This window comes from Heteronotia binoei, chromosome 2, assembly GCF_032191835.1.
Source record: "Heteronotia binoei isolate CCM8104 ecotype False Entrance Well chromosome 2, APGP_CSIRO_Hbin_v1, whole genome shotgun sequence".
Lineage (NCBI taxonomy): Eukaryota > Metazoa > Chordata > Lepidosauria > Squamata > Gekkonidae > Heteronotia > Heteronotia binoei.
The window spans coordinates 190781641-190801176 of record NC_083224.1 but is presented as its reverse complement, the minus strand read 5'-3'; the positions used below and the strand labels follow the sequence as shown (position 1 = coordinate 190801176).

The following is a 19536-nucleotide window of genomic DNA, read 5'->3' as shown; positions in this document are numbered from 1 at the left end:
GACTGGGGCAACGCTGGGACTCCCAGTTTGTACCAGGCCCTCAATACACCAGGCCACACACTGGATTTGATCTTTGGAACGGGGATAGATGTGGGTCTGATTACCACTGACAGGGTGCCATGGTCAAATCACTGTGCCCTGAAGGCTCGGTTGAGTGCTCTGCCCTTGCTCTATCTAAGTGGCGAATGGATTTATGCTCATCCACAGAGACTTATGGATTGTACAGGCTTCCAGAACATCCTGTGGGATCAGTTACCTCCAAGCAATTCATTGGACGTGCTGATAGAGGACTGGAATACACACCTCTCTGAAGCCATCAATGAAATTGCTCCCCAATGCCCTCTTCATTCCCGCTCTAACCTGGCCCTTTGGCATAACATGGAGCACACGGGGATGAAGTGAGAACTTAGGCAGCTAGAACAAGTTTGGTGTCAGACTTGTAATGAAGCTGCAAGAACATCCTATAGGGTATCTATGAAAACCTATGCAATGGCAGTGAAAGCTGCTAAAAGAGATTTCTTTATAGCTTCCATCACATCTACTAGCTCTCACCCAGCACAATTATTTAAGGTAATTGTGTCTCTAACCTCCCTTTCAGGGAGAGTCCAAAATATGAGAAATTTGGCCATAAGCAGTGAGACATTTGTGAACTTTTTTTGCAAATAAAGTCCTGTTGCTCTGCCAAGACCTGCTGTGCCACTGTTGAAGGTCAGGGAACTCAAGGCCCCTTGACTGTCTTTGGATCCAGTACTTGGCAACTTCGGCTGACTCTCAGGCCAATGTCAACAGGATCCTGGGTGCTGTCAGACTGACCACGTGCCTCTTAGGACCATGTCCATTGTGGCTGGTGAGGGCCTGCAGTGATAGAATACAGGGGCCCAATGTACATTATCCATCTGTCCCCTTAGTTTAGTCCAGGGGGACTAAGAGGCCATGGTAACACTGCTCTGGAAAAAGCCATCTTTAGACCCGCTGGCTCCTTTGTTTCTGGGCAAGGCAACTGAAAGAATGGAGGTGGAGCAGCTCCAGTTTCCTGGATGACACGTCTGGCTTCTGCCTGCCCATAGGACAGAGGTGGTGCCGGTTGTCCTCACAGATGGTCTCTGCAGGCACCTGGATCAAGGTGAGTTGGTGCTGCTGCTTTTAGACCTGACAGCAGCATTCGACAGTTGTCTATGACCTGTTGGCCCATTGCCTCGCCAACGTAGGGGTCTGTGGGGTAGCCTTGAAGTGGCTTCCCTCATTTCTCCAGGGCTGGGGACAGAGGGTGACGCTAGGAGAGGGTATCACCCTGCTACCCTTTGGTTTGCGGGGTTCTCCAGGGGGCAGTCCTCTCTCTTAGGTTGCTAAACATCTATAGGCACCTTCTCACCCAACTGATGCTGAGTTTTGGGCTGGTTTGTCACCAGTACACTGATGACATCCAGCTGTATCTGTTGAGACAGATCCATTCAGCTGGCTGCCACCCCACCTAATTTGGTTGAGGGACTGGAGGCTGTGACTGGGTGGCTGAAACAGAGCTGGCTGAGACCAAATCAGTCAAAGGAGGGGTCCTGTGGAGGAGCAGGGACAATCCAAGATGGGGTGCCAACTCCAGCTCTGGATGGTGAGCCGCTAGCATTGGCACCAACCATCAAGAGCCTGGGCGTGATCCTGGATGCTTCCTCATCTGTGGAGACCCAGGTTGCAAACACTGCCAGGCTGGTGTTTCTTCAGCTATGCCAATTGGGGCAACTGCCCCCTCCCCTTCTCTCACATCCTGACCTCACCACCGTGATCCATACAGTGGTCACCTCCAGGCTGGAATACTGTAACTCACTCTATGTAGGGCTGCCCTTGAAGTTGACTTGGAAATTACAACTGGCCCAGAATGCAGCAGCACAAGTACTTACAGGTACCCCGATGACAGCACACATCCAACTAGTGCTGGTTGCTTTTCTCAGCAGTCAGTCCCACTGAGTTGAGAGTAATGGAGACAGGACTGCAGCCCAAAGAGTGCAATACGGGAGACGTGTTAAACACAAACAGGCTTAGAGTGTGATCCACAGCATAAGAACACAAGAGAAGCCATGTTGGATCAGGCCAACGGCCCATCCAGTCCAACACTCTGTGTCACACAGTGGCAAAAAAATTTATATATACACACACACTGTGGCTAATAGCCACTGATGGACCTGTGCTCCATATTTTTATCTAAACCCCTCTTGAAGGTGGCTATACTTGTGGCCGCCACACCTCCTGTGGCAGTGAATTCCACATGTTAATCACCCTTTGGGTGAAGTACTTCCTTTTATCCGTGTTAACCTGTCTGCTCAGCAATTTCATCGAATGCCCACGAGTTCTTGTATTGTGAGAAAGGGAGAAAAGTACTTCTTTCTCTGCTTTCTCCATCCCATGCATTATCTTGTAAACCTCTATCATGTCACCCCACAGTCGACGTTTCTCCAAGCTCAAGAGTCCCAAGCGTTTCAACCTTTCTTCATAGGGAAAGTGTTCCAGCCCTTTAATCCTTCTAGTTGCCCTTTTCTGGACTTTCTCCAATGCTATAATATCCTTTTTGAGGCACGGCAACCAGAACTGCACACAGTACTCCAAATGAGACCGCACCATCGATTTATACAGGGGCATTATGATACTGGCTGATTTGTTTTCAATTCCGCATACAGGCCCAGAAGGAAATCCTAACAAGATTGGCTCCTAGGTATTCTGTTACAGCCCCCTCAAAACAGAAACTCTTCGGGGCCAAGGCCTCCTCCATTGCAGGCAGAAAGGAAAGCGAGAGTCCCTTAAGACTAACAGAACCATTTGGACAAAAGCTCCCATGGACTCATTATAACTACAAATCTGCTAGCCTTTTAAAAAAAGCACAGAGCTGGCTCCCGCAAAGCCATTCCCCCAGCAGTGGCACTTCTGTCTCGATGCAAGGAGCATTCGCCAGGTGCAAAAGGTGTTCTGAGGCCTCCTGACCCTTGCAAGTCTTGACAGAGCTGCCTCAGGCACAGTGACCCACACGACCCCATTCTCGAGCAGATGAACATGTCTGAAGCGCTGCATCCTCCAAATCAACAAGCACCACAAACCTAGGGAAACCATGTTATATATTCCTGCTCACTGATGCTCCAAAGAGGTCGCTTTCGGCCTTGCACAGCAACTGGGCCCCACTGCTCAACAAGCCACTTCTCGGTGCCTCTGTGCTTAAAATGCTTCTGCCACGACCACTTACTGTCTCCCTGTGCACAACGGTGATTTCTGTGCCTGCAAGCACAGTCAGTCCCGCTGCTCGTTGACAAGACACACACAGCAACCAAGTCGAAGAAAGACAGTCCAAACCAAAGCAGAGAGAATGGATTTTGAGAGGGTGCTCAGAAGTCAGCCCACTGAGCTCCCCCCTGGGAAAGTGAACTCAGAATGGCATCTTCAGCCTAGGTCATCCTACACGTCTGAAGCAAGCACACTGAACGCTAAACACACTACTGGTTGTGATCCAGCTGAAACGTCCACAGATTCTTGCCAGCTCTGTGCCCCCCACCCCCCCAAATGCTGCTCCTAGGGGTCCCCGGGACTTTGTGCCGCAGCAGGATGGAGGGGAGTCCAGCTCTGCAGAGGGAATGCCATTCTGCCCGTCAGGATTCTGCGCAACACACGCAGAAGGCCTCCCTCATCACTGGGGCACCTGCTCCTCCCACTCCTCCTGCTGCAAGGAATGAGGACAGTCACGGCTCCCTCCTTGCTCAGAAGCAGGTCTGTGCAGCCTTGCTTTCTCACCCCAGATTTGAAGGGGGGGGGTGGCCACACTTACTTAAGTGTTGACAAGCAAAGATCCACATGGTCACAAGCACAGCCTAGCTGCAGAAAGAGAGAGCAGGCAAGGGGCACCCATCTGGCTCTTTCACAGGAGAGAGAGCTGGAAGTTACAAGGGGAGGCTTCCGCCATCATCTTATTAACAGGCAGAGCAGATTAACCGAGGCTGAAGGCTAATCTCAGTAAGGAAGAGGGTGTGTGTGTGTGTGTCTATTCAACACAAAATGTAGGCAAAGAATTAGCTCCAACTTACTTCTACCAACATAAAAACTACACACGTGTTAAAATCCACCCCGCCTAAGAGCAGCAGCAAGTGGAAGGCCCCATCCACACGGGCCCAAGCAAGGGGGGGGGGGGGAGTCACCAACCCAGACTAATTTTAAATACATGAGTATATAAAAACCACACTGCGTTTTGTGCAAATTTCTTTTATTTCCACATTTATATCACAACGTGTCCACTTAAAGGACCAATAGCAAAGTTGCTTCTTCTGCGTCTCAGGAGCACAGAAGTCTAGTTACTGTACATTCACTAAGGCTCTTGTTTTTGCAAATCGCAATTGTGATGGGTATCCATAAGGCAAACAATATCTAAAGGAATGGTAACAAGTATATTTCCAGCATACAAACAGGCTCCCATTTCCCCCTTCACAGGACATTTACAAACTAGTAGCACCCTCCATTGCTTTTGATTTTTTTTTTTTAAAGAAACAAACAAAAAGAAGTGACTCCTCTCTCCCTCCCTCCCTCGCTTCCCTGCAAAGCGTTGCTGGGGAGCACGCACGCACACACACACGCTGGCTGGTGGTGATGCTGGGACAACAGTAACATTTTCTGCAGCATCTTTCAGACTGGATTGACACAAACCCAGAGCAGATGGCAGAATGCTGTGCTGAAGGTGGTAGTTCTCTCCCCTCCGAACTTCTAGCACAACACATCATGGCAAACCAACCCTCCACATAAGGGACTGCTCAAGAGCACACAACTGGTGTGCAGAGATGCAATGCAAATAAGAGGTAACTACAGTTGTGCGGAGTTCATTTTCCAATATCTCACTGCCATGTTATATTTTTTAATAGAAAAAAAAAAGAAAACCAAATCAAGACAAATAAATAGACTCACCTACTGTGTTAATGTTCCACTTCCACAATGCCTGCCTGTACCTGCCTTTCCTCAGATTCTGGCATTCAGAGTGCTGGAAACACCTCTCACTTTGTGGGGACTAACACTTTTTAAGGGCTGCCTTGCTAGAGAGTTTGGAGCTCTACAGACTCTGTGTGTTTTTAAATCAACCTTCATTATGCCTTCCTTTGCAATACGTGTTAGTGAACTGGTACCAGCTCCTCACAAAAAAGAGGAACTGCCAGTATCCAGTTCTCGTACATACCCTCTGCCTGGCGAGCCTGTTTCAGTGTGACGGGGCGGGGATGGGGGGGTGGGGTAGCACCTGCCCGTTTTACTGTCTGCCGATGTAAAAAGCATCTTAGCAAAACTGTACTCAGTCTAGGCAGACATAAGGCAGGATGTTCAGGCGCCCGTCATCCCCGTGTGGGTCTAGCGATATGCACTGCGTCCAATCATACCAGTTACCCTGTGTGTCATAGCAACCGTTCACACCTGGCCAAGACTGGTCAGATATCCTGCCGAGGTCTTCCCTCGTGACCTCTCGTGTCACCCCAGGCAAGTTTGTGGGTTTGCTGCTGACAGGAGCCAGAACGTGGGTCTTTCTGGCCTCTCTCCTAGTGCTTTCCTCTTGCTTTAAATATTGAGACATGAAGTAGGGGGCCCCAGGAGTCTGCACTCCTGAAGAGGACAGCAAGGTACTCTGCCTGTCCAAGTAGGACTGAATGATTTCATTCCTGGACAGCTCTTTCCAATTAGTTTGTTCAAAGGGACTCTGAAGCAGGGGCGGGGCTTGCTCCTGCCTGTCTGTGTCTGTCCTGTGCTGCAGGGCAAGAGCAGGGAGGTCCGCCTGCAGAGAGTCCCTCTGCGTTAAAGGTTTAATCTCGCCCGTCTTGGGGTCAAAGGTAAGTCGCCTCTCCTTTTTTAACCGGACGGGCTTGACACCTGCTTCTAGTGCCTGCCCGTCCAAGTTGACCACGTAGTCTTTGGGCCGGTATTTTTTCTTCTTTCTGCTGTCAGACCCTGATGCAGCACTGTCGCTGTCCATCTTTGAGGTGTCCGGCGAAAAGCCAGCCAAGGACTCCGAAAGGTGCAGGCCGCTCCCACCTGCCGCGAGCCAGTGTTGACCCTCAGGTGCTGCCTGCTGCTCCGGGGAGGGCAGAGGGGGCTCTGGGCCCTCCTGCGGAGATGCCTCCAGCCTCCTGGCCAGGGCTGGTGGGGTCGACGGCTGAGCCAGAGAAAGAGGCGGTGACGAGGGTGCTGCCACTGCAGCATCCAGGAGGGGAGGCCTTGGAGATGGAGTGGACATGGAGCCCTTCAGAGCGCACGTGGTGTGCTGCCGAGCAAATGTTTCCAGCCTGACACTCCTTGGGCTGAAGGAGGAGCAACGGGGGCTCCGGGCTTGGCTGGCTGCCTCCTCCGCTTTCTCATGCTGCTGCTGCTGCTGCAACGCTGCCGTCTTGAGCAATGAGGAAGCTCCAGTAGGTTTGAAGAGCCCTGGAGAGCTGGTGTGGGGCCTGACCGCATTGACCGGAATCTTACTGGGTTTGTCATTTTCACCCAGGTCCACTTGGCTCCCTTCTGCTCCAGGCAGTGTGGCCACCTCTGGAGGGCTGGGGAAGCTCTCTGGGCTCCCCCCAATCCCATTGGTGGGAGGCGGGGAAGAGTTCTGTAATACTTCATAGCTGGCTTTAGAAACCTTCGAGGGAGGAGGGCCCTGGTGGCCATCATGGGGCTCACCTCTCCGCTTCCGGTTGCCTGGCTTCTCAGGCTTTGGGGAGTTCAGCTTCTGCACATCGTTCCTGTTCTTCACATCATGAACGGGCTTTGAGCCCACCACAGCCACGGGCGGCGTTTCCACACGGCAATTGTGAGCTCCGCCGTTTGCAGATCCAGGCGGATTGGACAAGCCCCTCGAGGCAGTCTCGTTTTGTGTTACGGGCTCGATCAGCTTCTGCCAATTCCGCAGCAGTTTTTTTGCACGCTTGGCCAGCTCCTCATTCTTTGTTTTCTTCCGCACATCATTGATCAGCTTGCCCAGTCTCGTTTCCTATTTTAGAAGAAGGAAAACAAGGAACACAGAAGTCACCTGACAAGACTCCCAATCAAGTGGTGCCGTGGCCACCCTTGACTCCCATGACACACAACAGCAGAGGATCTCTTCCTCCAAATCTACACACAGAGAAGCTAAATTCTGCAGAGAAATTCCGGCAGTCCCCTCCCCCGTCCCCCAAAACAGCAACTTTGTTAGAATCAGGAGGAACACAAGGTGTGCACCTGCACACCTTCAACACCACCCCCCTTGTGGCAGGGTTTACTGTCTGCTGCAGACCAGAGGTTACTAGGGCAGGGCAAAGCTGGCCATTAAAATCAGCTAATAAGATCTGGGAAGGGAGCTGTGAGCCACTCCGATGTGTAGCAGAAGAAACAGGAGGGCTGAGTGTTTGTGCCACATGGAGCAAGGCTTGAAATGCCCCACAAATCAAGGAACGCGTTCAAGCCCACTGGAAGTGACTGTCTGTTTTGCTGACAAACATTGGCAGAGGAAGGGGCTGTGGGCGTCGATGGAAGCCCCCCCTTCAGAGTGACACATGGGTGGCTGCAACGTGTTAAGCTGATCCCTTGACTTTTCACGCTTTGGAGTATCCTGCCCATAAGCGATCAGCAAGGCTGTATATTTTCAGGCACTGCATGCAAAACAGCACCAGGAAGGGGGGGCGGCATCAGTGCTGCTGCTTCAGCCCACAGCTGCAGTGTGTGCTCCCCGCCAATCAGGGGAAGAAAAGAAACCTTAAGCTGTGGCCTGGAGCCCTGCAAAGCCCCCCAAGTCCCCTCAGCTCTGCCTAGTGTGCCCCACTGCAGTCCCCATTCACTCCATGGCAAAGTGACGCTGCTGCCGCCGCCGCCGCCTTCCCACCCCGAGGGAAGTGGCAATGAGGCAGCTCTGGCCTCTGCATTAAGTGCTGAGTGAAGCCAAAATTAAACAAGGTGAGAAAGAACAAAGAGCATTTTGCCACCAGATGCCCAGACTGCAAACTCTTCCTCTTCACCTGCCCCGAAGGAGCAACTGCATCCAGGCAAGAAGTGAGACAGCTGCAGCAATGGGGGGGAGTGGGGGGGATCCTGCCCACAGTCAGAAACAGAACAGAAGGCCCACTATGCTATTTCCAGCCCGGCATTCCAAATACAGAGACTGGGAAGCCAGACCCAAATGACTAGCACTGTGCTGGTTCCTCCCATCCAACAGAGAGGATGATCCTCTTTTCCAAGTCTGTGCAGAAAGCTGGCTTGCCTACTGAAACCAATCAATGCGGAAACCTACCTCAAGGGCCTCTTTGGTAATCGGGTATTTCTCCAAGCTGGAGATCACTTCCAGTACTGCCACCATGTTCTGTATCTGGAGGAGAAGGGAAAGAACAGACAATATAACCACTGGCTGAGAGAGACAATAGGTCCTCTGAAGCTGAAGTACTCCGGTTGGCAACCTCAAATACATGGCTATGGAGGGCTGAGAAGACAGCCTCAACTGGCCACTTTGCAGATAATCCTTCCGCGCATTCACTCGAACTCGGAAGCTGGGCCACAGTCTCTTCAGAAAGGGAACTTAGGACAGCTATTACCTACTAGTGCAGCAGGCCTTTCACTGTGATGGCAACATTCACTACTGTGACCCAGCTCCACTGTGCTCACCAACCTGTGGGTATGTTCATACGTAATGGAAGCCTCAAAAGCAGCCTGATATGCTTAGTGATGGAATACACAGCACATTCTTCAGTAGGCAAGAGAGACCTCTGGTAAAACCACAAAAGCCATGATCAGGCTGGTCTTTGGGAAACAAGGTTTTCACAGGATGTTATTTCCTAGTGCCCTAGAGTTATGCACTTGGCAAACTGGGCTGGGTCTACTTTTAAACTGGTTCAGAGGAATACTTGCTTCCAAAGAATAAGAAAACTCCAGATGAGAGCATGCTCCAAGGGACCTCTGCTCGTTTTCATTGGTCTCAAGATCCTTCCATAATCCTTTATTTATCTCTCCAAGAGGGACCCAGAGTGCTCACAACATGGCTCGCCTCTCCTTCATTTTATCCTTAGAACGATGACCCTGCAAAACAGGCTGACGGAAACCGTCCCAAGGTCACCCTGGGAGGCTCCCCAGCAAAGTGGCCATCCACACCTGGACTTCTTGGATCCTAGCCTGGCACTCTGACCGCTCTACCAGGCAAACCACTCCATTCCCTCAAGTACAAAACAGACACACACTGCTTGGTCTGGCAAAAGTGTGAAAGAAATGCCCAAGAGAAAAGAAAGTCATTATTTCACAAAGAAAACACTAATAGATTTAATGTTTGAGAAGAAGAGACTGGATTTATACGCAGAAAGGCTTACAATCTCCTTTCCCTTCCCACCACAGACACACTGTGAGGTAGGTGGGACTGAGAGAGCTCTGACAGAAACTGCTCTTAAAAACGTAAGAGAAGCCAGGTTGGATCAGGTCAATGGCCCCTCCAGTCCAACACTCTGTGTCACATAAGAATATAAGAGAAGCCATGTTGGATCAGGCCAATGGCCCATCCAGTCCAACACTCTGTGTCACATAAGAGAAGCCCTGTTGGATCAGGTCAATGGCCCATCCAGTCCAACACTCTGTGTCACATAAGAACGTAAGAGAAGCCCTGTTGGATCAGGCCAATGGCCCATCCAGCCCAACACTCTGTCTCACATAAGAACATAAGAGAAGCCCTGTTGGATCAGGCCAATGGCCCATCTAGTCCAACACTCTGTGTCACATAAGAACATAAGAGAAGCCATGTTGGATCAGGCCAATGGCCCATCCAGTCCAGCACTCTGTGTCACATAAGAGAAACCCTGTAGGATCAGGCCAATGGCCCATCCAGTCCAACACTGTTATACAGTGGCCAAAAATCCCAGGTGCCATCAGGAGGTCCACCAATGGGGCCTGGACACCAGAAGCCCTCCCACTGTGCCTCACCAAGCACCCAGAATACAGAGCATCACTGCCCCAGACAGAGAATTCCAATGATAAGCTGTGACTAAGAGCCATTGATGGACCTCTGCTCTTGAGAGGAACAGCTCTGAGAGAACTTGTGACTGATCCAAGGTCATTCCAGCAGGTGCATGTGGAGTGGTGGGGGATCAAACCCAGTTCTCCCAGATTAGAGTCCACCACTCTTAACCACTACATCAAACTGGCTCTTGAGGTGAGGGAAACCAACAATGGAACAAGTTGCCCAACCCTGAGCTACACTATGGCTAAAGAAGCCTCATGCAGACTGCCAAGAGGTTTTCACCAGAACTCACGGGCAAACCATGGGACAGTGCAGAAACTCTACTCGGTTTAAAACAAGCCAGTTGCTGGAAGGTCAGCACTACTGCCACTAAATCAGGCATGGGTCATTGGCATCTGCATCAGCAAGACCCAACTTCACACTATCAGGGCACAAAAAGCTCACACAACAGGGACAGGAACTGACATTTACACTTGACAGCAACACAAGTGCTCACTTCCAGGTCAGTGAGAAAGCCAAGGGCTGGAATCCCATCTAATTTCCACTCCTCAAGCATCAGCTCGCTATGAAGCCTTTGCACAGTCGAATGAAACAAGGTTCTGTTCATAGAGCTACTGCACGGTCCCTTGTATACGTGATACAATCTGAACATGTGAAATGTGTTGTATACATGCACTAATAACAACCCACTAGAGAAGCTGGGGTGGATTGGGCCAGCAAGGCTTGGAGACAACATCACTCTTGATGGATCAAGGCGAGTGTATGTGCGTGTTTCTCAGACAGTGAACTTCAAAAGGGGCCTGCTGCATAGAACCAGGTCAAGTGAACACAGCCCTCCATTTTTCTAATCTGGATCTTCTCACTCCTAAACAAAATCTGTGATCAACTTAATCGTCATTAGCTGTTGTAGCCCTGGCTCTCTCTAATATGGGAACTGTCCTTTGTGTTAAGCGTGAAATATATGTAGAATGCAACAGTGTTCTCTATCGCTATCTTCCACCTGAAGTCCTGGGTTTCCAAAACTAAACAAGGCAACTTCTGGCCTTTGATCATACAAGGAAGGGGGTGATATTTGTTGCATCAACTGCAGTCTGAATTCATCCTCAGACCCGCACTGAGCCCCGTAGATGGATGTGCAAGTCACTGAATATCACAAGAGCCCTGCTGAGTCAGACTAGTGAGGGTCCATCTAGTCCAGCATCCTGTTTCACACAGAGGTTGTCTAGTTGAGCTTGAGGGCCAACAACAGGGCACAGAGGCTGAGACCTTCTCCTGCTGTTGTCTCCTACTCACAATGGCTAGTGAATTTTGCTAATCTTCTACATTTATCTATAATCACAGCCATCATTATACACACTAGCAGCAAACCCCACCAATTATGCAAAGAAACACTTTTGTCTATTCTGACTGTATTTAAGTGCTCTTGAATTCTAATACTAGATTTGAGAAAGAAAAAATTCTGTCTATCCACTTTCATTACCCTCTGCATAATTTAAACTTCTACCTTGTCCTCTCTTAGACATCTTCCTAAGCCATCATCTGGAACTTATAATATCAAAAATATTCTATTATTCAATACATTATTTGACAAAAACAGGAGTTCAGCTCAGAAGAAAATCCTTCAGATGTAACAAGAGTAAAGCTGAAGTTGGCTCTTCTGGGTCAAAGCTTTCCCAGCACAGCCTGCTCCCAAAAGCAGATCATCAACACAGACCAATGATTCACAATTTTTTTTTTGGGGGGGGGGATGCAGCAAATGACTGTATGGCTTCAGTATGTGTGTCACACCTGGGGAAAAGTACAGCAGAAGAAGCCAAAGTGGCTGGATAGGGAAGGCGCAAAGTAGGCAGCACTGATATCTGGGCAAAAGCATGGGAGATGCAGCAAGATTTGAAAGGAGACAGCTTAGACCTTGCAACAGTTCAGGCTGGGATCCAAGAGTGCTGTGCAACTAACCCAGTGCAGGACTCCCCCACTCCAGTATCGTGGACACAGAACACTGGTGGTGGAGCAAGGAATTAAGGCAATGGAAGGCATCTGGGGCATCTGCTAGGCACTTGGGGGAGGAATCCCCAAATAAAACACACCTTAGCAAGGCTAGGGAAGTATGCTTTAACCTAGAATAAACGGGACAGTGTTGTCTCCCTACGGAGGGGGGGCAAGAAAGATAATCTGGGGGAACCAAGAAAAGGCACGCCTCGTCATACCTTGGGAAGTAAGAAGGGCCCACCTGGCAAGGCCTCCACAGAGGCAGGCAGTAAAAAGCCGCCTCTCTGCACGTCCACACCCCAGTAAGGATCGCCAGCAGGCAGCCATGAGTCCCAGGCACGCCAAAAGAGACATGCGTGGCCCACAGGCTGTGTGGCCCCAGCTCCCCCCAACCCCCTGCACGCGAGAGCCTGAGCCTACTCCTCAGGGCCGGTGTGAGGACGCAGCATGCTTGGAACCGCGGAGGTGCGACACAAAGCAGGCCAGGCAGAGGGCGAGCGAAGCCGGGGGGTGCAGGGAGGCGCGCACCAGCCAAGCCAAGGGAAGGGAAGGGGCCAGTGGGGAGCCCTCCCTGCCCATCCACTCACGTTGCTGTGGGGGTCGATGGCCTGCAGCAGCCGGTCCCTGATCTGCTGCGGGGAGGGTCCCGGAGCCGCTGTCATTGCCTCCCTGGGGGGGAAGGCGGCGGGGGAGGGGGGAGCCGGGCGGGGCGGGGCAGAGGCGGCGGCGGCCCCCCACTCCCTCCCTCCCTCCCCGGCCGGCCCCTCTTCCCGGCCTCACTCGCCCGCCTGGCCGCGGGGCAGCCGCCACCGCATCTTCCGCTCGCGCGCCCCGCCGGCAGGGGAGGACGGGGGACCGGCTGCGGCTCCGGCTGGCCTGGCCTGGGCTCGGCGGCGGCGGAGGAGGAGGCCGAACTCCACTGTGGGCAGGAGCCAGCCCGCGCGGTGCACCATGGGACACGCCTGACGGCGGCACGCAGCGCAGCACGGCGCGTCTGTGGCGTCACGGCGCAACAGCTCCCCACCGCGACGGTGCGCGCGCGCCTCCCGCCTCGGCGCCACAGCGCCTGCGCGAAAGCACCTGCGCACTTCTGGAAGGGCTGCCGGGAGGGGGAGGGGCCGAGGGGAGGGAGGAGGAGAAAGGGCGGGAAAAGGAGAGGACGCCCTTTCTCCTCAGGAAATGGCTCCACCACAACCACCACACACACGGAAATTAAGACCCTAGGCTTCACACTATACCCAACTGCTTACAATGCCGGATTTAGGAGGGGGTGGGGCAGAATCAAGCTAACATTGAGGCAAGTGGATTTGCATCACAGACCTCAATTCAAGGTCCACAAACCTCAGAGAATTTGGATTTCTTAAGTTGTGTTTGGTTAAAAATGTGAGAATTTAACGAAATTCCTAAAGACAGGTGTGCTGTGAAACCCACCTGTGCTCCCCTCCCCCAACACACACCTCTAAAGGGGCCACGAAACATATAAATCCAGGCAAAACGTCTCCCGCAACTCCTCAGAACAACTCACACGGCACTCGGGGGGCGTGGATTGAGAGTCTTGCTTTGTTCGGACAATGGATATGTTTAAAATGTCCACAATCCTAGTTGTATTGTACTGCACTACTTATTAGATGTGTCAAATGCCAATGACTGCAAGACTTATAGTGGGTCATATACCTCCAGTCTCAGTGGGAGAGGCAGCACACTATAAAGAACGCTAAATAAATCTGTACTGAAGGCCAGGCAACTCGATGCATTACACTTGAGGACAATGGGCTCCCTGCCCTGCTGGCTCAACAGTGGACTGATGAGTTTGGCACCTCTCCAAGGGTAGAGTAGTCCCTACACCCCCTCCCAGCAACCCCCTGGAAGGCAGGAGATCCTGGGGAGTCTGAGCAAAAATTCTACTTCGTGAGCTACTGACATGAAACCTGTGAGCTGCTGCATACATTAGTTTGCTCTGGGGCCATTTTTCCTGAGTTGAGACAAAAACGTGCGAGTCGGAAGCTAAAAAACCGTGAGGCGGCTCACATTAACTCAGCTGAGAGGGAACACTGGCCACTGCATGCATCTATCCACCCCTCACGCTGAAAAAGTGGACCTCATGAGAACAGCCTAAGCCGGTCCCCTTCTACTTGCTGCAATTTGTCCCCCTTCTGGTGGGGTGCATGAGCAGAACATGTGGCATCATGAGGGGTGCATAAGCAAAACATGGCAAGATCATGAGGAGGGACCGGCGGGGGGGAGGGGGTGCGGCAAAAGACTGACATGACTGACCCCCCTCTAACCCTTGTACTGGATCAGGCCCGCTAGGAGGGAGGCACGTGGTTGGAATTTCTGGGGGAAAGAACAGGTCAGAGTCCAGTACTAGAAATTTAGTAATCTTTTACTTCATAAGGTCAAAAAGGTCATGTTTCCATCAGAAAGCCATCACCAAGGATTCCAAGTTTGACATTTACAGTTGTCACCTCAGCTGCCCAGATGTGTTTAAGAGCCAAATAACCTAGTGGAAGACCAGACAAAGTAAAATTAATGATCAACTTTTTACCTCGGTTATTATTACAACAGACCTGTAAAGTAGGCCAGGAATATCAATATCATCACCCCAAACGTACAGAAGAAGGTCGCTGAAAACCACCCAGTGAGTTGACTGGGTCTTTCAAAACCTGAACCTCTCACCTTAGAAGGTAAGGCTTAAATCTTTATCCAACTCATTTAGAAAAGTATGACTGGATCAGTCCTGTTTTCCCCATTTTGTGACACAGTTTTAATGCTAAAAGATTCTTTTGTGAACAGGACTAGATGGGACATAAGATTTCTCACAAAGCTTTTTCTTTTACAGAAACTGATTGGAGAGGACATATATTAAAAATATGTAAGTGCTAAATCCAAGGTCTAAAAAGCACACAATAAGTTGTGATGATTCCTCCCTTCTCTCTCTTACACGCACACACTTACACAATCATGCAGAACATCATAAAGATATTCCATAAAGCAATGAAGATCCGGAAGTACCTCAGACTCAGCAAAAACTCTCTGATATTATCACCTAAGTGGAAGAAAGCACATATAAATAAAATGGGCTAACATATCACTCCACCTGCATTCCTATACACTGGCAAGAATAACTGAACCTGGTAACAATTATTATTAATAGAGTTAAGTACCAAAATGGAAAACAGGGCCATGCCCAGCTCATTATATTTTTAAAGAGAGACAGGGAAAGAGGCACAGAGAAAAAGGAAAAAGAACAGAGTAACATAAACATTAGCAAGTGAGGAAACCGGGTAAAAGGAAGCTAAACCAAACAGCACTGCAAATGTGCAAAATACTGTTCAGAATGATAGAACTCCAAGACGACTTTATGAGAAGCACAGCTGAAAGGAAGGGCTGAGCAGTGATACAGCATATGCTCAGAGCCATTTTTATTATCTCAGTGAGAGCGTCAAGGAGCTGAGTCAGCATCCCAAGGGTTTATTATTCTGAGCTGTCATTTAGGAATTGCTCAAGACAACTACAGTACCCATAATGCAGAAAGCACTTGTAGATGTTTGTCAGGAACAACAGCACAACACTTGTTGCCTTAACCGCACTTGAAGGATTGTTGCTTGCACTCCTCTTGTGCTGAAGAGCTGACAAGAAGGCATTAAGGATAGACCTAAGCAATCAACGATGGCTGCCCTGAAACATTACATCGTAACATCCTCTGACACTGTATGGTGCTCTGGACTTTTACCTGTTGTTGGTTCTTTTACCTCTTCACCAAAGCCCTGGCTCTCCTTTTTCTTCCTGAGAAACAGACACAAAATAATCATTCCCACATCCCTAGAAGGACACAAACTCCCCTAGCAAAGAACAAAAGGAAAGAGACAGAGTTCCAAACAGACCAAAAGGTCAAAACACAAACATCATAAGATGCTGTGAACGTCTTCAAGGACAAGCTGGAAGGAAGAGAGGTTGGATGTATAAATCCAGGGCTTTTTTTGTAGCAGGAACTAATTTGCATATTAAGCCACACACCCCTGATGTAGCAAATCTTCCTGGAGCTTACAGTGGGCCCTGTATGCTCCAGGACTGGTTACATCAGGGGTGTGTGGCCTAATATGCAAAGGAGTTCCTGCTACAAAAAAGCCCTATATAAATCTGCTTTAAGTTTATTCCATATTCCATAAAGCCAGTTCAGGCAGCCACTTTCCACCTTCTTAGAGTGAGGTCTTTCCCAAACCCTTTACATTGACATGACTGAACCAGGGAGCTATGCCTCTAATAACCAGGTGGTTTTAACACCAAGCAACAGGACACCTCCAAAGTTTGTCTAACCATCAACTAGACTGTGCTGGTGAAGCATTGAATCCCAGTCATGGGACTACCTGTTGGTTGTTTCCAAATTCTCTGCTATCATAACCCCCGTCCCATCCACACTAGACAATTCTAGTTTCTCCACCACTCACAGCCTGAAGTTCAGCACTGCTCCTGCATTGACCAACAGCGTCCTATGTGGGAAAAAGAAAATCAGAGAGGTTACAGTCCACTCAGCTATCGAAAAGCAGAATTGTTTTTCCTCAGCCTCCCTATTCCAGAACATCCTTAAACTCTGAGCTTTAGAGAGGGGGGAGAGCTGAAAGGGCACAACTTAAGGGTAGCTTCTCCCTATATGTTTCTTAGAATCCTCAGCTCAATGATTTCCCTCCCCCAGCCCCCCACCCTTTTCTCTTGGCATGGCTCCTGCACTTTTCACAGCTGTACATCTTGTCTCTCATACTCTTCAGCCATCTGGGGAATTTGGTATGAGGCCATGTTTGTTCTTCTTTTCCTATCAATGATGCACTGGTTACCAAGCCAAAGCTTAGTTAGTTTAAAAAGAGAATTGTCAGGGTGAAAACATAGCTGTTCAGAGCAATACTTCCTCTAAGCTGTGGAGTCTTGTGGTAAAAATTCTATTCTGTGAACTACTGGCATTAAAATTGTGAGCTATTGCATAAATTAGTTTGCTCCGGAGCCATTTTTCTTGAGCTGAGACAAAAATGTGTGAGCGAGAGGCTAAAAAACTGTGAGCTAGCTCACACTAACTCAACTTCGAAGGAACACTGGTACAGAGATAGATCCAAAAGGATAGTGCAAAAAGGGGTTGCACTCTCCCTTAAAATTCAAGCTGTCAGTCTGGCCACACTTGAGCCCACCCATAAATTAAAAACATCAACAGCAGTAACAAATTAGAAAGCAACTTGGGGGAGGGTCCCCAAGAGCTTTTTCACCACTTCTGCTTCTGTATTTGGCTTGTCTTCTTTCATGTTAGCTCATTATTGAAAACAGTGTGCCAATTCTGTAACGTTTTTTAAACTCAGGTTCTCTGTTTTTAGTTTGATGGTTGCTATCAATATGGGAAATTTACAAAGCTGAAATTTACAAAACAGAGACTACAGATTGCTATGATTTAAGGTAAAATTCCAAATACAAGAGATAAGCAGCAGTGGGGAACTGTAATCTAAAAGATGCACAAGCAAAACAGCAAGGGCTGTGGTAGATAAAAATTATTCACAATAAATATAATTCCAGAAGTAAAGTTTTTGATACAAAATATCAAAAAGTTTAACAATAACACAAACTGTACAGTAAGTCACACTATAGCAAAGTGGTTTAAACAGTCCAAAAAGTTGAAACATCTTCCAAGGTGTCCACTCCAACCATCAAGATTATCAAGTAATGTCCTAGGTACTGGTAACAATCATATGACTGTTTCTTTTCAGGTACCCCAAGACTTCAACAGGCCAGGATACATGCATCCAAAAAAGCTAGAGCAAGGACCACAAGCCTGTAGAAAGATTCACAGTGGAACAATAAAGCCTTCTCACAATATATGCACAGCAACTGCTCATTTCCAATAGGCTCCATGAACAACATGGAGAAACAGCCACATAGAAGAGGGGTGTGAAACTCTCTTGCTATGAGGGCTGGACCTTGACCTTGTTGGGCCAGCCATGTTTGCCATAAAATGTAATGCCAGGTCAGAGAGATATAAACTATAAAAGACACAGACAAACACACACCCTCAGCCTAATTGCCGTCACTGGCTTGCTGAGCCTCAGCCAACAGAAGGAAAGAGGCTTGGCTTAGTAGCTGTGCTGTGCAACTGAGAGAGCCTGGCAAAGCTTATTATGATGCAGAAGGAAGCAAGGGAGGGAGAAGGAAGAAGATGATGAGTTGCTCGCTGGTCTGATAGGGGCCCTCCAGGAGCCTGCTTTGGCCCCCAGGGCCGCATGTTTGACACCCCTGACATATAACATGACTTAGGAAGCGTTTTATCCTTTGACAGCTGGAGTGGACGCCTTGGAAGATATCTCAACGTTTTGGACTGTTCCAACTAATTTGCTACACTTACTATACTATTTGTGTTATTGTTGAACTTTCTGATATTTCGTATTCACTTCTGGAATTATATTTCTTGTGCATAACCAGGGAAAGGGCCTTTTTGATCGCTGCCCCCACTGGTGGAATCAACTCCCAGAGGAAATATGGGCCATGCGGACTCTTGGTCAGTTCTGCAGAGCCTGCAAAAGAGTCCTCTTCCAGCTGGCCCTTTAACTGATATGGAGTCTATATCATAGATGGAATACCGTCGCACTGTAAAATTGAACAAGATAATATCTAGATCTGAGCACCAAATGATATGTTGTTTTAATTTTTAAACATATAATTTTATAGAATATATTATTTTATAACATGTATTGGTTTAACTCTGTGATTTTTATGCTGTGAGCCACCCTGAGCCTGCTTCGGCGGGAAGGGCGGGATGCAAATCAAATCAATCAATCATTTCTTGTCTCCAGGGGTCCTCGCTGTTTTGCTTGTGCAAAATTCCAAACACAACAATAGCACACTCTTGTCTATTGAGTGATCCCAATAGAGAGGCATGGCCAAGATGCCGCTTTAGGGACAATGAGGTAACCCAGCGGCGCAGCTCTCCCGTTGGACGCCCCTGACGGATGCTCGCCTCCCCTCCCAGCTGCTTAAGACTCCTCCACCCGGGGCTCTGCAGCCGCCGCCCGAGCTCCAGCCTCCCATCACAGGGAGAACACAGCGGGGCCCTCCTCCTTGCCCCCTTCCCTTCGTGGGGGGTGGCCTTCCCTCCGCTTACCCGCAGACCAGCAGGTCCCCCAGCATCCTGCCTCTTCCAGTACCCGGATCCGGAAATGCCCGCTGGGCAGCGGTGGGGGCGGCGGAGACCTGGGCCTCTTCAGCCAATCCAGAGAGGCCTGGCGCGCGCCCCCCTCAGGGGGAGGAGCCCCGAACGGGCCACAAACCGCGCCCACTGGGTGGAGCCGATCGCCAAAGGGGCGTTCCGGGAGGGGGGGAGGAGCCGCGGCTGAAGCCCAGCCCCCCAGCAGAGGAGGAGGGGAGGAGCCCCGGTGGCTGCCCGCCCGCCGGGCTTCAGGGCCTGTCGCCGCCCCCTTTGCCCCCTTGCTGCTGCTTCGGACCCGCCCGCCGGCCCAGCAGAGCCGCCTCCTCCTCCTGGGGGTGGGTCCCTTGGAGAGAGGCCGAGGCGGCAGCCTTCCAGCAGCAGCAGCAGCAGCGAGCGGCCGGCTGGCCCGCCCATCTCCTCC

The 19536-nt window shown here is 50.0% G+C and overlaps 2 protein-coding genes across 2 annotated transcripts; both read right to left on the bottom strand.

The window, feature by feature from the left end:
• Window positions 1–4214: 4214 nt before the first annotated feature.
• On the bottom strand, window positions 4215–12653 carry MED26 (mediator complex subunit 26). Its single transcript, XM_060232736.1, has 3 exons — window positions 12526–12653; window positions 8246–8320; window positions 4215–6973 (listed from the first exon to the last, which is right to left on the bottom strand). Exons 1-3 carry the CDS (start codon window positions 12598–12600, stop codon window positions 5300–5302), a joined length of 1824 nt encoding a protein of 607 aa, XP_060088719.1. The 5' UTR covers window positions 12601–12653; the 3' UTR covers window positions 4215–5299.
• Window positions 12654–14303: 1650 nt separating this feature from the next.
• On the bottom strand, window positions 14304–19381 carry SMIM7 (small integral membrane protein 7). Its single transcript, XM_060232735.1, has 5 exons — window positions 19071–19381; window positions 16387–16428; window positions 15672–15724; window positions 14894–14984; window positions 14304–14438 (listed from the first exon to the last, which is right to left on the bottom strand). The coding sequence occupies exons 1-5, from the start codon at window positions 19094–19096 to the stop codon at window positions 14423–14425; spliced, it is 228 nt and encodes a 75-aa protein (XP_060088718.1). The 5' UTR covers window positions 19097–19381; the 3' UTR covers window positions 14304–14422.
• Window positions 19382–19536: the final 155 nt, after the last annotated feature.

Bases quoted from the DNA above. Each gene is read 5' to 3' on its own strand.
- MED26 (XM_060232736.1), bottom strand. From the start codon at position 12,600: ATGACAGCGGCTCCGGGACCCTCCCCGCAGCAGATCAGGGACCGGCTG. The intron at 8,321-12,525 runs GTGAGTGGATGG...CTTCTCCTCCAG, and splicing joins CCATCGACCCCCACAGCAAC to ATACAGAACATGGTGGCAGT. The intron at 6,974-8,245 runs GTAGGTTTCCGC...CTTCTAAAATAG, and splicing joins TTACCAAAGAGGCCCTTGAG to GAAACGAGACTGGGCAAGCT.
- SMIM7 (XM_060232735.1), bottom strand. From the start codon at position 19,096: ATGCTGGGGGACCTGCTGGTCTGCGG. The intron at 16,429-19,070 runs GTAAGCGGAGGG...TTTCCCACATAG, and splicing joins GGGGACCTGCTGGTCTGCGG to GACGCTGTTGGTCAATGCAG. The intron at 15,725-16,386 runs GTGAGTGGTGGA...TCTGTTTCTCAG, and splicing joins GCAGTGCTGAACTTCAGGCT to GAAGAAAAAGGAGAGCCAGG.